This window comes from Ursus arctos, unplaced genomic scaffold, assembly GCF_023065955.2.
Source record: "Ursus arctos isolate Adak ecotype North America unplaced genomic scaffold, UrsArc2.0 scaffold_20, whole genome shotgun sequence".
In the NCBI taxonomy this organism is placed as follows: Eukaryota; Metazoa; Chordata; class Mammalia; order Carnivora; family Ursidae; genus Ursus; species Ursus arctos.
In genome coordinates this window covers 41,753,676-41,773,973 of record NW_026622875.1, presented here as the reverse complement: position 1 = coordinate 41,773,973, position 20,298 = coordinate 41,753,676, and the positions used below count along the sequence as shown (strand labels likewise).

The following is a 20,298-nucleotide window of genomic DNA, read 5'->3' as shown; positions in this document are numbered from 1 at the left end:
ATTAAAGACAACAAAGTACAACAGTAATAGTTAAACCGTTAGCTAAGCCTGGATAATTCAGGGAAAAAGTATGGTGATTGTGCTTTTAACATTTATGTATGAATATATGACTCTTTAGTAAAAAGTTCTATTTTACTATTTTGCTTAATTTGGAATATTGCTCAATGCTGTTTTCATTTTGGCTTCCTCAATTCACACTCTTTTGTAGACTTAACACCTATGGTGAACCTAAGCGATGTGGATTGATTTACTGTAACATTAGTCCATGTCTTCACATTTATTAAATTTGCTTTGGAAGAGTTATTGACAGGCTGGGGCCATTGACACCATCAGCATAGATGCAAAAAAAGATGGTTTTGTTATTAAGATGTCCATAGTTATCATGCTGACCATGCTGTTTGGCATAAGGTAAGTTCATACATAATATAATCGTGAAGGTAAAATAGTTTGATTGATTTTATAATAGCAAGGGGCAGAAAACCCATTTATGTAAGTAATTCACAGCTCTGCTGTGATTCATAGTAGGAATTCCTTTTCGTAAAGGGCATGTTGAATTGGCCCAGTTTAAGACTTATTTTATATCCATGAAATTGGTCAGATCTCTTGACCTTTAAACAAACTAACTGTATTATAGCACAGTTTACATGTAATATATTGTATTAGAGTTTGTTAGACCATCCAATTTTTATTTTATTTTATTTTTTTTAGAGATTTTATTTATTTATTTGACAGAGATAGAGACAGCCAGCGAGAGAGGGAACACAAGCAGAGGGAGTGGGAGAGGAAGAAGCAGGCTCCTAGCAGAGGAGCCTGATGTGGGGCTCGATCCCATAACGCCAGGATCACGCCCTGAGCCGAAGGCAGATGCTTAACCGCTGTGCCACCCAGGCGCCCCCAGACCATCCAATTTTTAAAAAATATACTGACAGATATTATAGAATATACTATCGTGTTGTCAGTGAATGCTCAAGTTCACCCATACAGGAGCTCCGTTTCTACTAATATTATAGACACATTAGTGCATATGAGAACACTTGGGTTGGTACCTATGGGTTATTCTAATTTTGAGTAATAAAACCTCTTGATTTTTCTCCATATTAATGCAAAATTACTTTTCTGCTTAATATAGAAGTCATCTTTTTTAAAGTGTTGTGGCTAAGTTGGGATTATTGTTGTTTTATCAAATTACCACCAGCTAGTACCAACCCTATCCACTTAGCTTACCTCATCTGCAGATCATGCCCCGTTCCAGCTGTTACCTCCGTGTCTCTACCCTAACTAAGAAAATGAAAAGGTGACATTAATAGAGGTCTCCAACAATAGGGAAACAAGTTTGGACCAAGGTGCCATGAGACTCTATTGGTCTGGTCAGTTGGAAGTTATATCTTAAATATTTGTTACTCAGAATAGGTAAAACACTGAAATGTGTGGATGATTCGTTTTTTTTACAAGCAGTCTATATTAATGTATTTTCATTTATTTAACATTTGATTTAGCTTTTTTGGGATAGAAAGGAACATGCTTGGATGTAAGGACCATTATGTTTAACCAAGAGCCGCAACCTTGTATTGTCTAAATGTTTCAGAAAAAATTGTCAGGGAGGGAAGAATTTTGTCAAAAGCTGGGTGTGCTCCCAGGACCATATCTAGAATGTAAACACCATTTTCCATATGCTCCAGTAGAACAGACGGTGAGAGCTATGATTTTAGAGTACCAAGTGGCTGTATTATAATATGATTTTGTCGATCTGGTACTCCTAATTTCACATTATTATTACTATTTCACTACATCACATTACTATATCACATTACTATTACTATTTCAAATTACTATTTTTTGTTAATTTCACATTCTACGTTCATACTGTGGTGATACAAACTCCCACAGAACAAATAAGTACGGAACCATCTCAAGTTAACACGATTAAAGTCCTCCTGTTCTGCCTTTTAATACTAACTGGATTGGGTAAAGAATTTATTTTATACATATTTTATACACATGATGTATGCATATACAGATACATGCAGTTCTTTGCCAACCGAAATGAAAACTTAGGAATTTCTAGGGGAGCCTGGGTGGCACAGCGGTTAAGCGTCTGCCTTTGGCTCCGGGCGTGATCCCGGCGTTATGGGATCGAGCCCCACATCAGGCTCCTCCGCTATGAGCCTGCTTCTTCCTCTCCCACTCCCCCTGCTTGTGTTCCCTCTCTCGCTGGCTGTCTCTATCCTGTCGAATAAATAAATAAAAAATCTTTAAAAAAAAAAAAAAAAGAAAAGAAAACTTAGGAATTTCTATCTTGCATGGATGAAAATATTAACATTAATTAACATAAATTGAATGAACAAACATTTTTTTAACATGTTAAGTATTTTAGTTCCATTTCCCTAACTTTAGTCACTGACAGATTACCTAATTGCACAAATTTGACCATATCTCAGTATCATCTGTACTACTCTTTTGCTAATACAGGTTTCTTTAATTTGACTCACTTTCTCAATGTAAATTTAACTAAAAGAGAGTCTTATATTATGGCTACAAATGAGAAGCCAGTAAAGAATCACTTGCCAAAAATAGATGGCAATTGTAAAAATAAATGAAACATAAGCAAAACAACATTATTAAATTCTAAGTAGATATTGTTATCTGCTTATCCGGAGGTCTGTTTTCTTTGTTATGAAAGAACATTAGTTACTATTTGAGAAATGGTGATCTATACTACCTAACTCCTTAATATAATCAATAGAAAAGAAAACCGGAAAAGTTTTATATCTATTCTACTTACTATGTAAGATTATGCTCTATTAAGTGCCCCATGCCTTAGGAGACTCAGTTCTTTAAAAATAATGGGTTGGTTCTGTTGTGTGTCATTCTAACAACTGGATATTTGAAACGGGGGCAAGCATGTGGTGTGTCTAAAAAAGAAACAGGTCTTTCTTCTTGAGGTAGGGGACAGGGTGTCATATATTTGTGAAAACGAAATCATACCAAAACATATTATGAGAAATGTATCCTTTGTCAAATACACAGAGTACATTTTAATAATGTGGATGCCATTAGCATAGGTCAAATGTAAATTTTGGGGAGCGCCAATCAAACCCAAATTTAAAGTGCAAATGTAATGTCAACTGAGAATATGGCCTAATTTGACTGGATTAACACTGACATTTCCCTCACTTTTCCATTTCACAGCAGCGAACAGCCAGGCACTGAGCTGATGTATGGGAATTCTTATGCTCTGCATTTTGAATAGGAATTGTCACTTCATGATTTCTGGGCTCTTAATTATACTTTCTTACTAGATGACTGAGAAGCTATTTTTATACTCGTCTTTTGTTCATAAAGGTCAGATCTAAATAAAGTAGTCAGTGTTTCATCCAAGTATTCCAGAGAGCACGGCTTAATATTCTGGTCCTTGTCGTTAGCAACCTTCAGTAGCTTACTCTCAAGTTAGTTATTGACATAAAGTAATTAATACTAAATTTCACAATTGCCAAAGTGATTTGGAGTACATGCCTTCTCTTGTTTAATTTCATGGCAATCCTTTTAGCATATAAAAAAGTGCTCACCAGATTTTAATAGAATTTCTTATAATACTCATCTGTACCATACAATTTGCCATATAATCATATACTTTTTTATACTGTTTGTTGGGATTTGGATATATTGGTTAGATTTCCCAACCAAACTGTAAGCTCCTTTAGTAAAGTTTAAATATATCTTGGGTACTTTCTCTGAGGTCAGGCCCTTCCTTGAAAACCACTTGTTGAGTAACGGACGCAGACTACCACTGTATGAACTGTTGTTTATCCTTGCTCTTGAGAGCAACTGCATAAGTCACCTTGTGGTGACTTAAAGAATGGGGAACAATGATATTTTAAAGTTAGACTTAAGATTGGGAAAGGGGTGGGAGACAACAAATTTCTTTTACCAGTGGTGATTTGCTTCCTAATTCTTCCTGCCAAAGGAGATAGGTCCCAGGTATATGCTGCCTGGAGATGCAGATTTTTTTTCAAGTTCTTGGAGGATAACGTCTTTACAAGGAGATACTCAGTCTCACAGAAGTTATTGACACTTCCAACCCAAAACCAGAATTTGCAGATTGCAAATCAGCTGTTAAATGGTAGCCCACAACCCTGCCCTGGGGGTTTTTGCCCTGTGGGAAAGGCTAAGTGGAAGGAGGGGAAGAAAGCTATACCACCTGCTGGTAGTAATAAAGGGAGGTCAGTGGCTTGGATGGATTGTAGCAGCGTACAAAATAATTGAGTCAATGGAGAAAGGCAAGGCTCTCAAATTCCAAACTGCTATTACTAATGCTTTTTAATGGAATTTAAAAACAGTTTCAAAGGGTTTACAATCCCCTTTGAGTTACTGTCATACAGTAATTTGAATACTAAGGATGGTGACAAGTGAGCCAATATTAATGAGAAAGAGGCAAGAGACCTCTTTCTTTTAGCCAACCCAACCACCTGCCTTCTCATATAGATGAGACTTCACCCATTCTTCTTAATTAATTAATTTGAGAGACAGAGGGAGAGAGCACAGGGGAAGGGCCAGAGGGAGAGAGAGAATTCTGAAGCAGACTCCCCACTGAGCTCAGAGCCTGATGCGGGGCTCAATCCCAGGACCCTGAGACCATGACCTGAGCTGAAATCAAGAGTCGGCTGCTTAACCAACTGAGCCACACAGACATCCCGTAGACCTCACCCATTCTTAATTGACATTCCTCACTATGGATTCCATAGATTATTTGGGATATTTTAGAAGGTGTGTTAATTAATTTTTAAAAAATTTATGTATCTACTTATTGTCTTCTACTGTATTGGTATGCAAAAGCACAATTCTTCTTAAAGTTATTCTTCAGCAAGTGTCCTAGTTTTATTTAACCCATTATTAATGGAACCAGATAGAGAATAAAAGAGCTAGCTCCTAAAGCATTTGAAGAACAGGGTTTTGTGTAGTTAGTCAAGAAAGAAAAGTTGAAATAACATTGTTAAATTGAGCATAAGACTGGTGAAATAAAACTATTTATTTTTGTAATTAACTTCTTGATCAGTCTTTAAAGTCATACCAATATATCAATTTCTGCAGGTTAATCATGAACACTACAGGCTGTAAACTGCGTGTACCCTTATTGGTGTGGATTGTTGGTTAGGTATACTGGGACATTACCCAATAGTATTAGACTGGGATCAAATGGAGTTATTAGAAAATGATCTAGCATGATGTCAGAGATTCAAACTATAATAATTTTGCCTATTTTCCATGACTGGGAGAAATCCTTCTTGTTCAGGTAATTGAATGGGTGTTGGTGTGCCATCTTTTCTTTCTGTGTTCTGTTCTGTTCTTTAGTTTGATTGATTAGTCTTTGTATCCATAGTGCTGAACATGGTGTGTTTCTGCACCACAATATTTTCTTCTTGAGAATTCTGGGTTACATCAATAGAGTTGACTTTTTAAAAAAAATGTTCCCTCTAGGAGGAATAAAGGGAGCAAGCATGACTTGCATAGTCATTGTAGCATAGTGAAAGAAATAACTAAGTCAATGCAGAAAAGTCAGCGGTACAGACTACACCAAATGCATATGCTATTTTTAGGCCACAAATTCAGCAACAAAAATCTAACTTTCTATATTTTCCCAACACTAAACTTAATTTTTATATTGAGCCCCCATTCCACGTATCAGAACACATAAACAATTACCTTAAAGGTAAATTTCAGTGTGTTGATGATCTCTTTGTCAGCTTAAAATCAGACCAACTGAGGATTGTTCTTCTCTCTGTTCTTCCCTGAGTAGCGTTTTTGGCATCATGGTATTGGGGCTTTGAGACCGCCTGTGCTGGTATCCGATCTGATTATTGAGTATGGTTATCCTTCCGCATTGGCATCCAAAGAATGTAGTGGCACAGCCCTACCTGACTTTCAGTTCCCAGTCCACAGTTCCATCCGTGGCCATGAATGAAAGCAAGACCTCTATAGGTCACGCTCTCTCATTCTGTCAGCTCACCATCTCAGGGGCCTGGGAGGATTGGCCCATTCTTCCTCACCTCTTTGGGCCTGGAGACTTGGGAACTCAGCAGGCCCTATTTGCGTCTGACACCGTGGGAAACCCATCTCTCCTACCCCACCCCACCCCTTACTGTGGTACAGGGAACATCGCATGACTAGGGCTCTCAGAGTTCCCCATGGGGACTGAGCCCACAGCGCGACCACTCTTGAATCCCCAACTTAAAGAGAGCTCCATCATCCAACTCTTCCCTCCTCCTGCCACCACCTAGACTGCCTAAAGTAAGCTAGGATTTGAGTCTTTTCTAAGACTTCTCTTTTTCTGGTCTTGCTGTCCTCCCGCCTCAGAGAAGCTTTGTCTTATGGCAGAGGTGTGAGGGGATGGGAGGGAGAGGTTTCTTGGCAACAATTCTTTTGAATCTCTCTGCCTTCTACTTAGACTATTGCTTTTTAAGCCCAGAAATGTACCATCTCTGTTCTTTGGTTCCTCCTTGTCACCCCATCTTGGGCAATGCTAACCTCACACTCCACTGCTTAACAATAGGGGGCTCATGAAGTCAAAAGTAAGTGTGCGAAGTAATGCAGCAGTAAATTCTCCACACAGCATCCTCCTTGTGTATTATGTAATCACTTCTAGGAACTTCAACCTTAAACATCCTGAGATTATATTTTATAGTTTAAAAAAGTAACTAAGGAGTTAGCAAGTTTGGAAGTGGGGAAAACCCTAATTAAACCTGAACAGGATGTGAGATGCATATTGTAAAGGTGATTAAGCCAGAATTCAAGAAGGAAGGGCTTCAAAGCAGCCTTGCTTTTTTGGCCTTTAAACGGCTTATTTCTGAAGATTCAAATGAAAGGGGGTAAAAAAGTCTGATCACCCAGTGAGTAAAAGGAGCTGAGACTTTGATTCAGCTTCCTGCCATCCTGTGGGAAATACCACCAGGGGAAGTGGGAGGAGGTGGGGTGGGGCGGAAGGGGCGGAAGGGGAGTGACTAGGTACAGACTGTCAAGTCTCTTCCTAATAATCTCTACCTGCTTGTGGAAGTATCGGTCAGTCTTGGGAAGGATTCCATGCCCAAGCCCACTAGTCATTCTCTCCCTTACTTCCCTCTCACTTTCCACGGGCTGTCATTCTCCCTGTGACTGGGATCCAGTCTTCAGCAGTGTCCTTGGCTCCTGCTCCCCATGGGCAGATGGTCACCACATGCTATTCCAAACTGGGCCTTCTGACTTCAGCTCTGGGCTTCTTCTCATGAGATCACCTTTCCCGAAACACAGTCTCCCTTATGGCTCCTCACCATCATACATGGCGCCTGGCTACCTCTTTAGCTGTACTCAATACTGTACCTTTTTATTATACAGCACACTAGATAAACTAGACATCTTGCTGTTCTCTAGATGTGGCCTTTACTTACCTGACTCCAGCCCTTTGCTGAAAACTGTTTCTTCTACTCAGAAGCTGCCACTCGATATACCTTCCCTCACACCAAATCCATGTCCTATGCTTATTGAAGGGTTACTATTTCTCCACGGTCTTCTCAAATGTAACTTTTGCATCAACTCTCTATCCCCCATCTTGTGGTTCTCTGGGTGAACTTTTCATGAACGCTTTGTGAGTGCAATATCCTTTGTTGAACTTCTGGTACCTTCTACACTCCTGGCCCTAGAGGTAGGTTGTTGAACATTTGTAGATCTGAACTACAATTCAGTTACTTTATTTCATTTTACAAAAGCTAAGGAAAGAGGTGAGAGTGAATCTGTTCCCTATACTAAAATTTAAAGGGTTGCATTGTCTTTCAATGGGGCATTTGGTCAAATACAGAGAAGCCAATATATGTTTTGGCCCCATTCATAGAGCAAAAATACTCTTTGCTTTCTCAGGGAGCTCCTGCCCCAAATGTTCTGTTCTGCAGTTGTTCAAAAATTCCTGACTCTTAGTCTCTTAGCAGAGAGAATTCAGAAAAAATAGGAGGTTATACTATGTCTTGGTCAACTTGAAGAGTACAGTGTAATCCATCTTTTGTTCAAATTGTAGTAATTAACAGTTTCAGGGCTTGTGTTGTGAACTGTAGTTTCGGTAGACTGGATATATAGCATAGATCAAGTCTCAAAGCATCAGGAAAGGGCCCTAACTTGGCTGTTGTAATGTGGCATGAAATAAAAAAGCAGAGAGAGTAAACTGCACAGACTACAAAGACCTAATATTTCCAGTTTATTACATGTAGGTGCTTTCCAAAAATATTTAATCCATTAAATGTTCAAAGGCCTAGATAGAACATCATGTTAAAAATAGTGACCCTTTTAAGAAGAGAAATAGTATTTGAGGCCTGGGAAGGAGCATAAATACTATTTTATGTTTGAGGTAACCAGAAGAATTGTCCTAGTGATGAGTCAGGAAGAGAAGAGGGAGCCCCTCACCCCCTGTCTAGACTGAATCGGTGTGGTGTTTTAGGACCTGCCTTGTCTCATGGTCCAGCCATCACCTGCTCTGTGATCTTGTTGGACAGTTTCCTTAATCTTACACTCTTTGTTTAAAAAAAGATTTATTTATTTTAGAGAGAGAGAGCACATCAATGAAGAGAGGGACAGTGAGAGAGGGAGAGAGAGAATCTCAAAGAGCCTCTGTGCTGAGCTTGGAGCCCCATGTGGGGCTCGATCTCATGACCCTGAGATCATGACCTGAGCCAAAACCAAGAGTTGGAAGCCCAACCTACGGTGCCACCCAGGGGCCCCATTTAATCTTACTCTCTGTCTGTAAGATGAGATAAGAACAACTACCCTTCAGAAGTTTTCAAGGATTAGGTGAAATCAAATATGTAAAACCCTTCCCAGTGTCTGCCCCAGGTTCATGCTAAAAAAAGCACTGGTCTTCCTCTAGGTCCTCCTACTTAACTACACCAGAGCAGGGGAAAATTGCACCTGAGTAAGATAACAAATATAATTACTTTTAAAAATTTCTGATACCTTTAAATAAATTACCTTTTATAGGAAATTTCGTAGTTTCCTTTTAACTTTTAAAATGAAATCTAATTAAATTCACTATTATAATAAAACTAGAAAAAGAAATTAAAATTGACCCAATTTGAAACTTTGATTTGATTTAAATTTTAATGGGACCAACTATTGTCTATCTTTTGTGGCAGGAACTACATAGATATGAATCATAGGCACCTCTGGGGGCACCTAAGACTAAAAATTACCTTTAGTCTAGGTGATAGGGATGGGAAATACTCTTTAAATTGAAAAGAAGTAACAGATGAAGAGTAAAAATACTCTTAACATATAAAATACAATAAAATCATTGGAATTTAGGGGCGCCTGGGTGGCACAGCGGTTAAGCGCCTGCCTTCGGCTCAGGGCGTGATCCTGGCGTTATGGGATCGAGCCCCACACCAGGCTCTTCAGCTATGAGCCTGCTTCTTCCTCTCCCACTCCCCCTGCTTGTGTTCCCTCTCTCGCTGGCTGTCTCTATCTCTGTCGAATAAATAAATAAATAAATCTTTAAAAAAAAAATCATTGGAATTTAGGCTACATAAAGACATTTACAAATCAATAAGAAAAAGAAGTAATGGACACAAACAGGAAATTCACCAAAGAAGTACAATAGCCTCACCAGCATTTAGGTGAACGCAAAATAAAACAAAGTCGGATTGGCAAAATTGAAAAGTTTGAGAATATATAGTGTTGATTAAGGTGTAGAAAAATGGATTCTCTTCCGGTCAGAGTGCAAATCGATTCAGGTTAAATATGTATTTGTTAAAATAAGAAATATGTATATCTGAGGGCGCAGCTATTTGACTTCTCCTTATCTCCCCTAAGAGACCTTTTGTACTTCCACACAATGAGGCATGCGCATGTGTGCTCACTGCAACATTATTCATAATCAAGGCAGACTGAAAACAAATTAAGTTCCCTTTGAGACGGAAGTGGCTAAAGTAACTATGATGCGCGCAGCACGTGTGGCACTCTTTACTAGTGGTTGTAAAGAATGGGGTAGAACTGAGTGTGTTGATAAAAAAGAATCTCCATGACAGACTGAGTCAAAAAGGAAAAAAATTGTAGCACAACCTTATGATGTGTCACCATGTATTTAAAAAGAAAGAACGAACGAACGAGGTAATACTATAGACTTTCTACAATAGTAGCTTTCAGCTCCTTTGGTAATGACCTTCAACAAGGAGCACATTTTATATAGCAACTGAGTGGACCTTTACTATATGCAATGCACTCTGAAATTTTTCTATCCTGTTCCATGTCATTCCATGTCATTCCATTCCATTTATCAAAATGCTGGTCATGACCCATTAAACTGCTTTCAGGATTCAACCACCGTTTGAAAAATACTGTTCTGAAAGTACACAGTTCTGTATGTAAATGGATAGAAAAGGGACCGGAAGGCAACACACCAAGCTGATGTCAGAGTTTACCTCTGGGGAGGTGCCGGGGGCGGGGTGGGGGGGGTGGTTCCAGGGAGCCTCCAGCCCCTGTGGAATACCTGGGGTGTTTTTATGTTCGTTTGCTTGTTTTACCATGGGCATGTGTAATTAAACATTTCTAAATTGATTTTTTAGAGAGTGAACAATCAAAAGTATTTTTAAAAGGCAAGATTTACTGGGACTAAGAGTAGTGGTCCAAAGGTCTTAAGAAGATTTTAAGTTGTGCTGCATGATTGAGTAGTTCAGAAGACGGGCATTCTAGCTAACTATCTCTGTTTTTGTGTTTAGGGCCACAGATGAGCACATTCTTGTGGCAAGGTAGAGTCAAAGCCGTGTGATATCCCACTCAAAATGTCATCACAATCTAAGAACTCTCTGCCACCTGTGAGATTTTAACTCGTTACCTATGAATGTTAAGTCCACAAAACAAAAGCATAAAGTAGTCACCATAAAGGTGATCCAAAAAAATCAAACCTTCCAGCTTCAGAAAGTGTGAAGTTAATGTTCCTGTAGCAACATCATCTTGGCCACATTACACGGTCTGTAGTTTTCAGTATGGATCTAGAAAAACAAATACTTCTGTTTTAAGAATCATTTCTACAGGAAACACCCCTGTAGAAAATCCCACATATTATCCTTGGCCATCTCTGCAGGCTGGAGCAGATACCTCCAGCATTCTGTTTTCTATTTTAGAGCTACTTTAATTCTTTCTGACTTACCTTCACATTTTTACCTTCAGGGTAATTTATTAAACATCATCTTAATGGTCAAGTAATTGCTGCTTAAAAGGAGTTAGACACGGTGCCTAGGGGAGGTAGATCCTTTACATTTCAAATATTTCAACAACGTATTAAATGCAGATAAACTGGAACTGGATAACTTTTTTATATGAATTTCTCAACTCAGTCAAGATGCCTATAAAGAAAATGATATTTCTTTAAACATTATATTTGTTTTCTCTTTTAAGTTTGTGTCCTAAATATAAATTTTCACATGCTTATAATAAAACAGGTTGAATCTTTTAATGACCACATTAAATTTTCTCTTTAAATGTTTTGAAAACAATTTTTACGGTGAAATATGCAAGCTTTCTCAGAAAGCATTTATATAAGAATCATTTTTCAAAATTTTAGCTGTTGCTAAGCAATAGTTACATTCACATTTAACTTCATATAAGCTCAAGTTGGTATGGAGGGAAGAAGAGAGGGACTTTGGAGCTTTTCTTTTTGCAGAAAGCATGCTATAGGTCAGGGGAGGAAGGGCAAGAGAAACTGGGGAAGGTGGGGAGGATTCTATAGATCCACATATCTGAAGTCTCTCTTCTGTTTTCGCCAGTGTGGATCCGAGGGTGAGAGGAGTCAGAGGTGGCCTTGTGGCTAATCTAGAGGTTTAGGCCACTTCTTTATAAAGAGCTTTATATTCCTCAAATTTAAGAATGGACGACTTGTGACTGTGACATGTGAAGCTGGGAAAGCAGCTCATATGCAATTTGGTATCAAGCTAGCCTCAAACTGTGAAAAGTGGTGTGGCTGTATGATAAGAACTCAGGATAAGTTATGAGTTATGTGTCTTACTAAACCTGGAGAAAAATCCAGGTGAAAATTTGTAATAATCAAAGGTTACAATAACTTTCAGACCCTTGATTATTACAAATTATACTTTTTTTGATTTTTGGTTTTTGTTCATTCCTGGTTTTTTTGTTTTTGTTTTTTGTTTTTCTCTGTAAGATTGCCTATTCAGCATTTGCATTAGTAGTTTTAATAAAATTAGTTTTAAGATACGGTATTAAGAGCATAATGATTTTAAAATTTAAAAGCCTGATAGTCGGTTAACTGCACCTATCTGAAGTTTAGCTTTTCGAAGGCCACGGTATCCAAAGCATCACTGACTCCTGGTGGCAGCCTGATGTAATTGCAGACAAAATTTCCAAGAGCCTTTTAGATGTTATAAAAGGTAACATTGTTATTTTACTTAGAAGTGTTACAGTAAAGGGAAGAAATTTTGCATCCTGTACTGTAAAATATTGAAGTGTTACAGGGTCTCTGCATATTATCTCATCGGTAGGATAAGGATCTTAGCTTAATTTTTTTTTTCAGAATTTTACCCCATTCTTTACTAACACAACTTTTGAAAGGGGAAACCAGGATCTCGACTAACTGCAGAATTTATCATCCGCAGCATCTGCAGGTATTGCTGTGTCCCAGAGGAAAGTACGACAGATCAGTGATCCTATTCAGCAGATCTTAATTCAGCTGCACAAAATCATCTACATCACACAGGTCAGTATGGTAGCTTTTTATTTCTTTTTCATCTTAAGTACAAGTTTGATGCTAATATTGTTAAAAAACTACTTTGTGGAACTTTCATTTGGAATGAATGCTACTTTTTATCCTCTCCAGCTACATACATTTGGGAACATTTTGCCTTAGCAGCAGGGCTGGAAAGGTCGTTGGGTTAAAAAAAAAAAAAAAAAAAAAAGCAAACATGGCAGGTTTCCCCTATGATTCCTAACCTATTCTTTCATTGTCAGTGTCCCACCAAAAATAAATTTCAGCACAAATGGCCCTTCAGTGTGGGGGTGAAAGTGGGGACAGAGCTGGGTTCTGAACAGCTTCACTGTAGGGAAGAAAGAAAAGTAGTACCCACTCACCAATTTGAGGATGCTGGGTTAAAACTAGAACGTCCCAGAGAAATGAAAACAGAAGGTCCAAGATTTTTAAAACTTCCTATTTCTAAATCTCAGTGACTCTTAGGCACTGGGGAAGCAATCGCTGTTAGAAAATGGCTATTAATTATATACAGAAATCTGTCTAATGATAAGCAAATTGAGTGTTCATTTACCAAAGTGGACCAAAGTCTTACTGTTAATAAGAAAAGAAATTTTTGTAGATGAAATGTAAGCATTTGGACAAGAAAGTAATGAGTATTTTGGAGCTTAGTACTGCACTGTCTTATGCAGTTCATTCATTCATTTGACATATAATTATTAGGGACCTACAATTAGGTGCTACTGTTTCATGCACTTGGAACATATCAAAGAGCAAAACATGTAAACATTTCCTCAGTCTAAGATTCAGAGAGCCAAGCTGGCGATTCTGCCAGTTGCCAATTGTGGCAACTATACATTCAAGTACTAGAGAGAAATACCACCGGGTCAGTGGACCAATTGGGCCCCCTATAACTCATACTCAGCTGGTTCACTTAACCTCCCCCTCAAAAAGCAAGCAAACAAACAAAAGATACACGCCAGTTGGTGTACCACAGTGACATTATAAGACTCCAGCAGTTTACAACCAGTGTCCAGTCTTCTCTGAAGCCTGTGGATTTCTTTCTCCCCAGTGAACAGTCACTGTAATAAATGGCTGCAGGTCTCTTCGGGCAAGGCTTGGAGGAAGTTTTATAGTGTAAACTTAGAGCAGTGTTTCTGGGCCCTTCCTAAAGGGGTCCCAGCTTTCCCACTAATCAAGGGCTTTGGGTCTTTGGATCGACTGAAGTCTAGAAACTGTATGAGAGGCTGTTACTCTCCACTGTGGCAACAGCAACTCAGGTCAGTTGTTTTGTTTTCTTTTTTTCTGGGTTTTGTTTGTTTGTTTGTTTTTTGTTTTTTCTGTCTACCAGGCCTAGAGTTTCTTTTCTGTGTTTTAGATTAAGGAATACTCTAGTAGGCTGACCATCTGTTTCCTTCCCAGGAACACCCTAGTCGGTTCACCACCACCAAAGATCTCTGTGGGCCAAGGCATTCTAATTAACAGTACATCTCTCTCACCCTTTCTGGTAAATGCTCCCAATTTGTCACTGGCGGTTAAAAGCTATCACTTGCCTTTTGCTCCTTTGGGATCACATCACCCCCATTGGAATCATATACTTTAAGTATTGTACCTGGCCTGCAAAGGAAAGCAACCACAGAAGTTCTGAAGGATGCTGGTGCTCCCCTCTCTAATGTATTTCTCAATGCCTTAGTGACAGGAATAGCTTCTGAGTGTTCTTCCTCAACATAACTGGGGAGTGAGTGTGCAGGTCACACATGGTAAATCTACCCCAGCATTCCCGTCTCCCCAAGACTTTGAATTCCCTCCTCCACATACCAGGGAAGCTCTGGCATGTTATCTGCATTCAACGTAGGCCACCATTGAGTTCAAGTTGTAGTACACCAACCAATTAAGCAGTTACCTTCAGCTGCATGACTAATACATGAAATCTGAACTCTAGTAAGAGCACCCTATGAATGAATTCAGCCTGATCTAGTGCCATATTTCACCCTCCTTGGCCTAAAACCCTTAGCATCTACTGCACATGTTCTCTGGGTTGCTGCTGGTATATAATAGCGAAGTCTTGCCATTCTTGTGATGGGTCCGTTGTTTCCTCCTGGGTCATAGTGTGCACCAGTTCCCCAGAATCATGTTGAGTTATGACCCTAGGAATGGACTTGAGCCCCATTGTTGGGGGCCTTATGAGGAATAAATATTCCTTTTTAAGGTATCACTCCTCATCTGTCCCAGATGAGCTTAGTGTAGAGTTTTCAAGCAAAAGAAGGCTTGGCGTCTCGGACACAGAGTGACAAGCTACTTCTACTGGCAATGGTAGCTCTGAGTGACTTGAATTTCAAGATCGCCAGTTTTATCTGGATCCAGCAAAAAGCCCTTATTTCAAGTTTTAGGATCCCATTCGTTTTCCTAACTTTTCACGTGAGAAACTTGGCACAGTGTGCATTTCACTGACACTGTAATTCAGCAACCCACCCAATTAAATCTGTGTTTGATTATCAGCCGCGTCAGTGCTGTGGTAGCAAGAAATAACACCTATGACTTGAGCTGAGAGTTAAAGGACCCAAGCTTGTCTTTTTTTTTTTTTTTTGAAGTGCTCAGATGCACTTTGAAGAGTGCACCCCCTAACTCAGTCCTTGTAGTCTTCCTACCGCCTAGCGTCCAAGTGCGGCAGCCACATGAACTTCCAGGGCACTTGCTTCAGTTGGCTCTTTATCGCGGTGACACCCTGATTAATTGTGATGCCACTGCATGCCATGGGTTACCCACATCCTAGGTCCTATGGCAAAACTCAACTCTGGGCTCACTTCCAAGGGCACCATCAAACCAATTCCCAAATCCCATCTCTGTGGGTCCTTCTCCTGGGACCTTCCTGGAACCACTCTGTGTCAGCAAGGGCCCAGTTAGGAGATGGAAACCACGCAGTAATCTCATCAGGGAAGATTTAATATAAAAAATTGTTTGAAATTATTAATAATAACAGGGTATTATTTAAAAAGGAGGGGGAAAGGAATAACTAACGAATATAGGAAAAGCAGATAAGGAAGTCACTACTTACAGGGCTGACACAGAGCACCCAAGAAAGGAACAAAATAGAAGAGGACAACCCCATCCTTGTCTGAGGTCCAGACCTCATTGGATAGATTAGAGAAATCCACTGAGATGCTGTGCTAGAGACTTGCATGGAAGTCTTCCTCTGGGGGCTTGGGGCAAGTCATCCATGGTGAGGTGTCTTGCTGTGGAACTTTCTAAAAATCAGCACATGAGGCTTGGACTGGGAAATGCCCTCGATGGACCAGAGGAGGCTGCCCACTGGTAGGTGCTGCTCCATGGAACATTCTGGGAAGCTGCCTGCAAGATTGGTACAACTGAAGTTACCTGGGGGTGAGCCCCGCTTGGGGGTCCCCATTGTGGCTGACCACTCAGTGCTGCAGGACTGAGGCAAGGCAGGAGCATCACGGGAACTAGAAAAACAAGCACCAGCCTCCTCCAGCCTCCCTCCAGTGCTCTCTACCGACGGAGCTGAACATCTTGGCAAGGGAAAATTACAGTATCACATGCAGGGCACTCAAGGGTGGATTTGGAGCCGAGAGGCAACTCGTGGGCAGCTGGCACACTTAGCCTGGGGGGCGAGGCGAGGGGCTCCCTTCTTTGGGACCTACCCACCTCTGAGTTCTCCCTGCTTTCCCTTTGACTTCTCCCTAGCCTGGCTCTTATCTATCACATTTTCCCCCAAATCGGGCATTCTTCTCAATCACCGTGAGGGCTAGCCTTTTGAGACTCAAGAGTCTGAAATTGATTACTTTTTTCTCCATTTTCTGCTGTCAGCCTTTCCCTTAGGCAATCCCGCAGAATTGTCTACCTGATTAAATGAAAGAGGGTGTAGGGGTCCACAGCAATATGAGGGGGATGTGGAAAATTGGTTAATAAATCAAAACATAATCTGCTATACCTCTATTGAGTAAAGATATTATATTCAAAAATGCATTTCCATTTAAATGCTGATGTAGAAATATGGGGAAGCACTCTTAACTTTAGTGTTATGGAAATAGCTTTAAATAACTTATTGGTTACCTCAGTGCTTAACTACTAAATTGAGAGAAAATAGACTTTGAAGTTTAAATATAGTTTCCACATGCCTGTCTTGCTAATTTTTATATAATAAAAAACTTTTTAATGGATGTATTCCATTTCTTTATTGGATTTCAAAGTATGTTAAAGCAAGAATGAAATGATTATAAATATCTTATTATTATGCTCTCACACTGCCAGCATAACAAATGATTTCATATTTTTTGGCAAGATGGCATTCCCTGCTACAAGCTCAGACGTAACCATTGTGGTTTTCAAAATGTATTTCCAGAATACTTGAAAGTTTATGACATTGCAAATAGTAAGGAATGTTTCCCCTTTGGGGAACTTTAAATCGCAAGGCTAACCCAGGTCAATGCCTTTCAAATAAAGAAGATAAAAACAAGCCTAAACATTATCCTATCTTATTTGCTGTAGGTTAAAGACCAGATCAGTTTTCTGCGTCTGCTAATTACAAAGGAAAACTGCTGAAAGTAAACCTGAATCAACAAACACACACGCAAACAAACAATTCTTGTCCGCATGTTTATTTCCAAGTCAAACTCCCTTGCAGACTTACGCTGTGATAGGTGCCCTGAATCGCAGGGCCAGATCCCTCCCGGCAACCGTACATAACCTTACAGGGGAAACTGCTTACTTTTGGCCAGTGGTGGCCTTTCCTATCCAGTTTCCATGGAGACAGATCTTGGAAATCATCTAAAAGCAACTATTTTAAAAGGCAGGATGTTAAAAATCCTTACGCTGTCTTCATTGATTTGACATCTGTTTTTATCAAAACTGAGATAGTAATCTTAAGACAGCCAGCTGAGAATGAAATCAGTGCTTCATTTCCATTGCTGGAAACCAAAATCGATATTCGGGCACCTAAGGGTGACCAACGTACATATGTTACCTTTTAGTACGAGTCTTTGTGTGCAATTGCTTAGGTAAGACCCACACAGCCAACTCAAGTTCTGGATTTAATTCTGTACTTAGGATTTGACGGCTTTGTTAAAGAAGTGCTTTGACAATCAGCATATAGCAACTTTCAAAAACTAAACAGCTGTCTTCTAGAGAGCAGACAGGGAGTTTATGTGGATCTCCTTTGGACTTCCATCTTAACAACCTCAACAGTTGCCAACAACAACAACAAAAAAATGTGGCTGGGGACAGCAACGTGTTGTCCCTCAGATGAAGTTATACTCCCTACTGTCATCAGTGAAACATACTGGTTTTTTCAGCAGTAGTGGTAGATGAAATCAGAACCATCCTTACTTTCTCTTATCTGGGTCTCCTGGCTCCTAATGGCAAGGGGGACAGATCAAATAGAATTTAGGGTATTGCCATGTATCTAAGTATACTCATATGTTCGGGGTTTGCAAATTCTAAAAGAAAGCTTTATGTTTTGTGTATTTATTTTGAAAATAATCTTTGAGTATATTTTTAGCATTTAGGGAAATCTCGTCTTAAGCAGTAATATATCAAAATAATTTGTTTTTATAGTAAGATATTATTTAAGTCACTGCAAATGGCATCCTCTCAATTACTGATGGTCTGCTGACCTATTCTTGGAGATACTAGAGAGTGTGTCTTTAGAAAGTTATCCGTATATAATGCAAGCTCAAGAAACTCTAGTATAGAGCCTAGAGATCAGATTTCATTTTTTTCTGTTGTGACTGTGTGTGGTATAGTAAAAACAAACAAAAAATAAGCTCTTAGATGAGTTGTGTTGAGAGACTCACCTTTTCTAGAATCAGTTTCTTTATCGGTAATATTAGGGTAGCTTATGGGACTATTGTGCTAAAGGAAATAAAGTATGCGAAGTGTTTATAAAGTGTTAAACTGTAGCAATGCTAACGGTGGTGTGTTTGCTCTAGGATAATGGTTGTGTTAAAAGGCATACTGCCTCAGAGAATATCTTTGCATGTTACATAATGTCTTTAAACTCTGATTTCCTTACCTATAAAATAGGACCTGTTTTATAAGTTTGTTGTGGGGAGAAAAATGACATAAGACACATAAAGGAGTAATCCTAGTAACTGGCACGTACAAATCACAGGTATTAATGTTCTATTCTTAGTATTATTGTCCTGGGATATAATATAGTAACATTCTTACATCTTCAATCGAACTCTGCATGAGTCATCATTCTGTGTAAAATTTAAAATTCTTCCAGCAAAATTTTAAAGATGGGTGCTGTCTATAGTGACAATTATTCAATAAGATAAAATAGCTTTCTAATACTGCCGTGTATATGAATCTTAAGTTGACTGTTAACTTATGCAAGAAAGCCTTTATGAGAATTAATTCAAGCAATCAGGAGCACTAAAAGCAATTCTAAGCTATCGAGAGGCTTATCACATTAAATGAATAGCAAGAATAAGAATATTTGAATCAGTAATCTGATACTGACAGCTGCCAGTGTTGGGGTAAGTCTCTTTTGAAGGAACCTGAGGACCCACTGGGACTTCACGCTTTCAAAGTTTGCTGTGTACACTGTTAGGTGTATCAGAGAAGTCTTGCTTCTGCCTTTCTCTCTGGCAATTAGAATCATGCAAGGCAACAACTAGACGGTTCTGGGCCAACACTGCCCTCTGGTGTTTGATTTAGGGAAATGGTAACTTCCAGTGCGGAACAGTAGGGAATTTACCAAATCCCCAAAGGTATCTCCAGGCACTTCTCCCATCCCTTCTCCACTCCAACCAATTCCCTTGCTATGAAAGTGTGCAAATAACCCTTCCCTTCATCGTCTGGTCCTCGTCTTAAATTAAGCTCATTCCACTTTTGCTAATCTCTCATGCACACATCATGTATACTTATTTTCCTTCTCATCTATCTTCTATTTGCTCATTAATGCCAACAAATCTCTGTCTCTCTCTGTTTCTCTCCCTCTCTCTCTCCACATTTCTTTATTTCCCTTTTCATTCCATGTAAAAGGACAGCAATAATTATGACTATTTGCTGGGAATAAGGAAGTGATTACATCTGGAGCAAGGTACAAGAATGCTATAGTATTGACATAAAAAGAGCTCAGTAGAGATTCAGTGCTGTCAACTTACAGAACCTTCCAGAGTATACTAAAGGGCTTCAGACCCTCCAGTAGAGTCTTGGCTCCTCTGTAATTAAACCTGCTTTGCCTCAAACAGAGTCGAAGGACGGATGAGGATTATAGATAAATTGTTAAAACATTTTTCAATTATGTTGTTTTTCTGTTTATAGCATTACAGTGCTTATTAATGGGTCCCATATTCTACTGTGTTTAGACTGATGAAGAGTTTTTCTTTGGCTATAAACTCAGCAGTTATGAACCCCCGTTGACCCTATTCATTTCTCTATTACCTTTTATACATTCCGCTGCTTCATGAAACTTGAATGAATAGACATTTCTTGTATTAGCCGGGATATAGTAAGTTATATTATACTAACAGATACGTCCCGGAATCTCTTTGCTTGATACAATAGAGGTTTATGTCTCACTTAGCTAAAGTTGGACAGGTCAGCTGGCCCTCCTACATCTTGTGGCT

At 39.3% G+C, this 20,298-nt stretch overlaps 1 protein-coding gene across 1 annotated transcript in view; it reads left to right on the top strand.

Annotated features, from left to right (window-relative positions):
- Nucleotides 1-20,298, top strand: part of NEK10 (NIMA related kinase 10) — a 214,918-nt gene that overhangs the window by 176,589 nt on the left and 18,031 nt on the right. The window contains exons 32-33 of the mRNA XM_044383351.3: nucleotides 10,728-10,757; nucleotides 12,618-12,718. Of these exons, the coding sequence (XP_044239286.2) occupies nucleotides 10,728-10,757; nucleotides 12,618-12,718 (131 nt within the window). The remainder of the gene's footprint in view (nucleotides 1-10,727; nucleotides 10,758-12,617; nucleotides 12,719-20,298) is intronic.